This window comes from Rhamphochromis sp. 'chilingali' (genome assembly GCF_963969265.1).
Source record: "Rhamphochromis sp. 'chilingali' genome assembly, chromosome: 20".
Classification (NCBI taxonomy): Eukaryota; Metazoa; Chordata; class Actinopteri; order Cichliformes; family Cichlidae; genus Rhamphochromis; species Rhamphochromis sp. 'chilingali'.
The window spans coordinates 11,305,383-11,312,112 of record NC_137947.1 but is presented as its reverse complement, the minus strand read 5'-3'; the positions used below and the strand labels follow the sequence as shown (position 1 = coordinate 11,312,112).

The 6,730-nt window shown below is 39.6% G+C and overlaps 1 protein-coding gene across 1 annotated transcript; it reads left to right on the top strand.

Moving 5' to 3' along the window:
- Positions 1-3,924: 3,924 nt before the first annotated feature.
- Positions 3,925-6,389, top strand: cfl1l (cofilin 1 (non-muscle), like). Its single transcript, XM_080868248.1, has 4 exons — positions 3,925-4,049; positions 4,881-5,176; positions 5,426-5,502; positions 5,654-6,389. The coding sequence occupies exons 1-4, from the start codon at positions 4,047-4,049 to the stop codon at positions 5,761-5,763; spliced, it is 486 nt and encodes a 161-aa protein (XP_080724374.1). The 5' UTR covers positions 3,925-4,046; the 3' UTR covers positions 5,764-6,389.
- The last annotated feature ends 341 nt before the right edge of the window (positions 6,390-6,730 follow it).

Below are 6,730 nucleotides of genomic sequence, written 5' to 3'. Positions count from 1 at the left end.
GTGCATTTGCTCAAAGAATCTTTATTCGGGTAAAAACAACAACAACAACAGTCAGTTGTTTCTTTTTCCACTTTTTGTCCTTTAAAAACTAGCATGAAATAAATGTGATGTTTCGAGGAATATGCTTGAAATAACTTTTCAATTTCACACTTTTGCTTTTTGTTGATCAGAATTAGGCAAATTCATTTTTGATGTAAATCATTCTTTCACTGTTACTTTTGCCTGGAAATTATGTCTCAGGTCTATATGACATTCTTTCCGTTTACTTTGACAGTTTGGTTTTGATGCCAATTCCTTTTCAGCATTCACAAAGTCGTTACGCAAAGTAAAACCATTCTCATCTGCAAAAAAAAGAAATTGGATTCACCTTGGAAAAGTGCTGACCACACCCGACAGCAACAGTACAGCACACTTGAATAGACTAGAAACTTAAACCAAGGTCAGAAGAACAATGGTTTTTGACCATGCAAGTGTGGAATTACTGTTTAGAGATCAAACCAAATCCACCCAGATGAAAACAAACTCTCCTGAAAAACAAATGTAAAAATTTGGAAATGTAATTCTAAACCGCACCGTGCAGTGGGCCTGCATACATGCATCAAATAAGGCCCAGACAACTGCGACTGCAGCTTTAGAGCTGTATAGTCACTGTATATATCATATGTTCTTCAATATGTTGTAAATAATAACACTTATAGATTTTCATATAAAGTGGACCTGTTACACTTTTGCTTACTTTCAGCACCGTTACAACCATGGGTGCTAGAATTAAACTTGAGCAAAATCACAAATTACGAGGTCAGTGCACACAAAATAAATCTCTGGGTTACAAGTATGGTTTGGAGACCGTGGCAGTGACAAAAAGACCAGAGGCCTAGCCAGAGGTGGCAGAGCTAGCGATCAGGATGGACAAGACTGGAACTGAATATATCTCAAGGACAGCTTCAGTTGAGCGGTTTGGAGAGAAAGGCTGAGATGTTTTGGACATGTGCCGTGGAGAGTATAGCGTGTGTAGCCTGGGAAACTAGTTGCCACACAGGACACAATAGCAGGAGTTCTTGAAGTGATTTAATGGCATACAGATAAGATACGAAAACAAAAAACACAAAACATCCAATGAAAAAATATGCCTGTGGCTACACACATAATCAAACTAATGCCAAACCAAAACCACGCGATCACGCGACACATTGGAGATTGCAGACTATGTCTTTCTACACATGTAAGGACATGGCGGTCTCTAGCACCTGCAGGTGCCGATCACTAATAACAACTACAAACATATAAACCATCTCATTAAAATGTTGCTTTATAACTTTTTTTATTGACACAACAAAGTCTCAACACATTCCAAGCACATTTACTAGGAACTCTGTCCGTGTCGTTGGGAGAGAAAGCCGACATCTCGCAGATTCTGATGCATTGGGTCCGCGCTTTGTGTTCACGTCTTTGTGTGGAATCAGTTTACCTGCTCTGATTTGCTGTTTTAGCTGTTTGGTGGTTGTAAAATCGATTTGAATTGGAAAATCGATTATTGAAACCCAACCCTCGTAGAAACTACTGTTCTTGGCAATTCTGCCACCTCATGGCGGAGGTTTGTAACATCAAGTAAATGTACCTAACAAACCCCAAATTAAAACCATTTTTAAAAACCAAAAACAGATTCAAAAGAACATGATGAGAGAAAATGTTTACGGGCACTCTAACATCCCAAGAGAAAACCTATATATCTCAATTATTAAATTACATTTTAACCACTCGACTACATTTGGACCGTGGAGGTTGAGGATGGAGCTGCCAGGCCGAAGGAACAAGATGAAGAACACAGAGAAGATTCATAGATATAGTGAAGGAGGACATGCAGAAGGTTGGTGTGATAAAATGTAATGCTAAGGATAGAGTGAAAAACAGGCAGATGATCGAGTGTGGTGACCCCTAAAGGGAACGGCCGAAAGAAGAAGAGGATACTGACAAATGCCATACATACAACAGAAAAGCCCAGCAGTGTCAACCATGTTAGTACCCATGATTTACCAGCAGATGTCACAGTTCTCACAGATTTGGTTACCGGCTGTTCTGACGTGGGTTGTGGCAAAACTCCAAATATGCTTGCAGCAGCATGAAATATTCAACTCACAGAGAGCTATGCAGCAGCCATTTCCTGCCCTGTGTGGTTCAGGGTTGTATTTCCTCTTTTAAAACTTTGAGAGTGGCTGCTGCTGGCTGCCTTCAGCTCTGGCAGACAGGCCTTGCAAAAAAATTAAAACCAAAAGAAAAATCTCAGGAACACTGATGAAAGAGTTTTCTGTGCTCAGTTCGATCACACCTTTTGCTAAACAGCTTCCCAACTGTGGGATAAATATAAGTCTTGTTCGAGACACAAATTCTGATGTTAGGCGTTGTACTTATTGCACACCCTGGCTTTTTGGAACAGACGTTAGTCCGGATGTGGGGCGGGACTCTTGACTCTGTAAACCACGAATCCACAGAGAGGAAGAGAGGCCACTGTGCTGCTGAAGCAGAGTATCTGCATTTAAAAATAGTGTCTGAGGTGCCATTAAAAGGACAGGCCTGACAAAAGCACCGTGCCCTTTATCTAAAAAGGATTAGAAAAGAAAAGAATGAAAAAGTTATCTACTGATACGATAAGATGCTGACAGAGAAAGTATGATTTACTACATGAGTTACTGAATGTATTGATTGGAGACTCAGTTTTCTTCTGGCACGGGTATGATTTTAAAGTACACAAAAACAAAAACTTTCAGTAAAGTTATTCTGACAGGACTGGAAGCCTTTTCAAATTTGCATGAATCTCATTTGGATTTTGTCCTGTTATTTGTGATTAAACACTACTGGGATGAATTTATTCATTGTAATCTAAATTAATCTTAAATACCTGGCTCTGGAGAGGAGCTTGTGTACTTGAACTTCCCCCTGGAATCAATTGTCCTATCTAGATCAAGAATACTACTTATCCTAATCTAAAAAAAAAAAAAGTATAAAAAATAAAAAATAAATGTGAACATTACATTTGTCTCTGAATTGCAGTGGGCATGTAAGGCAGTAGGGCAAAGAAAAGTAGAGAGATACTCAGTGAAGTACACCCTGTAGCCTGGACCTGTCGTTTTAGCACATTACTTGCTCAAAGAGTCATGGCGCAGGCCTCGTAGGGGCCAGTCAGGCCCCTCCTTCCTTTTACACTTGTATGTCATGTGCATATGATTACACTTCTTTTACATGTAGGTCAATGCGACAGAGAGAAACACAGGGCTTGTGGTGCTATGACTTTAAGAGCAGCGGTGCAACTTTTCTGAGCTATAAAAACAAAACTGAGTCATCACCGAGTCACACACAAAAAAAAAACCTTTAAGAAACGAAGCCGGCAACTCAACATTTACACTAACATGCTCTTCTAAACCGGCCCTCACGAGTTGCAAATATGCATGCAGATATAAGTGTGGTTTTGGCCTGAAACAGTCATTTGTGTATCTCACAGCTCACTGTGCAGAAACAGTCTGGTTTCCACAGGTAGCTAAATAAGTTCTTTTGACACATCTCTTTGCTCATCCTACCTATTACCATATAAGGCCATAGAAATCCATCTGAGCTGCAGATGGCTTAAAAAGTGTAGACGCGGTTGTTCTCCATATATGGACGTCATGTGCCGCTCCCGTCTATAACACCTGGGAGCCTCACCTGAGAAAGATAAAAGATATCAAGCTTAACAAGACTAAAGCGCATAGAAGTAAAAGTAACAAAGAAAACAAAAAACACTCACGTTGTGTGAGGCACTTAAGCACACGCACACCTTTTTTGTGATTTAAGCTTCAAATTATAATTGTGATTAAATGCAAATGCTGAGGTTGCAGATGAAACTGTGTCACACCTGGGAACGGAGGGCTGGGCCGCCTTCTGGAGGTGTGCTCAATTCAACAGGGCTCCTCCTCTATGAGTCAACCTGCTCTCCTTCCTTATGACCCCTCAGCTTTTTAACTGCTGCTGCCATTTTTCTCTGCTGCCTGTTTCCGTCACACATCAGAAGCAAAATGGTGAGTACCTCTCACAAAGAATTATGCTAGGATTTTTTTTTTTTTTTGCTTGAGCTGCCACTCTTGTGTGATTTGTGTGCTCTGCTAAACAATGCAGCCTTAGAAGTGATGACAGCTTTAAGCCTCCTTTTAAAACCAAATTTGGAGGGAAAAAGGAGGAAAAAAGTGAAAACTGTGTGAAATTGGTTGTCGGTAGAGCAACGGTGTAAGGCTTACATGTGATTACTGTGGAGTGGAAGGAAATAAGAAGATGGCTTGCTCTTGGTGCAGAAGGTTTGTTCATTCATGGTGTGGCTTTGCCTCCAAAATGGAGGAAGCTCCGTTCGTGCTTCAAACTTGTTGAGAGAGAATCCCTTGGGGCGGTGTTTCTTGTGCTAACTTGTTCCACAATGACTGGAATGTGACAGATTCAAGGCCTTAAACTGGGGAAAGAATAGCAACACCCTTTGGCACATTGCTGCTTAAAGAAAGTTGGTTAAATGTTTGCACATTTTAATTGCCTGAACAGCACGTCTCGCCAAAGCTGAACTCTTTTTGAAGAGCTTCCTGTTTCTTCATCTTTCATTTCTGCTTTTTCTCTCGGAACAAACTGTCAAAGTTGAGAATATCTGCAGATGTACGACCCAAAGCCCAATTTATTTTAAAGTGCTCATTTTGTATCTTGGTATTTAATACAATTACTCCCAATGCTTAACTTTATAAATCCCATTGTTTAAATGAGAGGCGTGTCACAAATCTACATGTCTGTAGTAGGAGCAGGTGTGTGTGTGTGTGTGTGTGTGTGTGTGGGAGGTGTTTTTTCCTTTTTATAATATCTTGTCTTTTTACCAGGCATCTGGAGTTAAAGTCACTGACGCCGTTAAGGACCTCATCAATGAAATGAAAGTAGTGAAAAATGATGCTGACCAGAATGAACGCGTAAGATTGGTGATATTCAAAATCGATGACAGCGAGGGCGCCATCGTCGTCGATAAAATCTACCGTCAGAAAGACCTGGCAGACAAGGACGATGTCTTCAAGTTCTTCATCAGCCTCCTGGATTCTAAAGTCTGTCGCTACTTGATGTATGACTGCCACTTTGAAACAAAGGAATCAAGTAGAAAAGAAGAACTGGTCGCTGTGATGTGGTAAGTCCTCAAATTTCTGCTGAGTGTTCCCTCCACTTTTACATGTTATTTATTTATTTTTATTTTTATTTTATTTATTTATTTTTGCCTGCACCCAACTGATCTGCAGGAAGTAATAAAAGAACTAAGCATGATGTCTGGATTCTGATGCTTTTGAGAGTCTGTCGTTCCAAGGAGACGTTTGCACGAATAGGAAAAATGTTTAAGCAGTCTGTTTTGGACACACGGATAATGGCTTCTCTTCATTAGGGCTCCTGATACGGCACCAATCAAAGAAAAAATGAAATACGCTAGCTCCAAAGATTCCCTGAAGAAGATCCAAACAGGTTTGTGTTGGTTTTTTGTGTTTTGTTTTAATTTTTTAGAAAATGTTTTAACATGCCACGTTCTTATTTACGTGTATTTACTTTGAAATTCTATGATATTGTTAACACAAGCTGGTCTTTCCCTTTTTGTTTTATTTATCTTTTCTAACAGGAGTCAAACACATGCTGGAGATGAATGACCTTTCAGATTATGGAACCAGGGAAAGTTTTGCAGAAAGAATGGGAAAAGGTGTAGTCAAGCTTGAGGGCCACGCTGTGTGAGATCACTGAATTAAGCAATAAGGAATAAATAAATGAATGAAAAATATATATTTTTTGCTTTGTTTCCTTGTTTCAAAATGAGGTCAATTAAACAGATTTGAAATGGTACGTCAAAGGTGATTTTTGGGGGTGGGGTTGGGAGATGGTTGACAAAGCTTAAAGTAGGGGGGAGGCTTGGGCTCTGAATGGGATTTTAATAGTGTTAACACAGGGACACAAAACGATCTGGGCACACAGTCGGACTGTGAAATCAACCTTGTTCAGATGGTATTTTACTCATTTTTGGTTTTGTAGGGGGGATTTTTTTTTTTTTTTTTGACTCTTGGTACCTTGAAATTTCTCCTTTTTCCCCCTGTGTAAATACAAACTTCATGAATCCCTGCATTTGTCAGTATATGCCACTTGTCTGTCTTTTTTAATATTTCTCCACAACAAGAAAGCAAACGTGTGCTGTAAAACAACATTAACAACCTACTGTAGTGCCAAAATGGCTGGGATTTAAGTTTGACAGAAATATTCCTAGGGGTGTTTCTTTGACGGACACCTAGAGTTATAGTACAGGGAAAAACAAATCACTGGAATTGCTGCACTGTTGATGTGTTGTCAAATAAACTCAATGCAATGTTTGTGTGATCTTCTTTGCCTCTTGTTTTGATTTACCGGTGCAATTATGATTTGGTATCAACTATCATATTTCAGTGTTCAGGATATGACTTATAAATATTACAGGTAGAAAAGTGGGTGCTTTTAAGAGGTGGGAGTAACTTAAAATGTATAATCAGAGCTGGAGCCTGGATGTATAGCAAACCGAGCGATATTATTTGCTGATTACTAGTTGTAGCATCACATCCCTAAGAACTGCTCCTTGCATATTATGTCACGTCCTCGTAATTCAAAAATGAGTCGTCTTCGACTTTAAATTGTCGAGATTTCCCACAGAAACAACATGTGAATGTTTCTGAACGTC

Excerpts from the sequence above, each read along its gene's own strand:
- cfl1l (XM_080868248.1), top strand. Across the intron at positions 5,177-5,425 it reads GAACTGGTCGCTGTGATGTG|GGCTCCTGATACGGCACCAA; the intron begins GTAAGTCCTCAA and ends TCTCTTCATTAG. Across the intron at positions 5,503-5,653 it reads CCTGAAGAAGATCCAAACAG|GAGTCAAACACATGCTGGAG; the intron begins GTTTGTGTTGGT and ends CTTTTCTAACAG.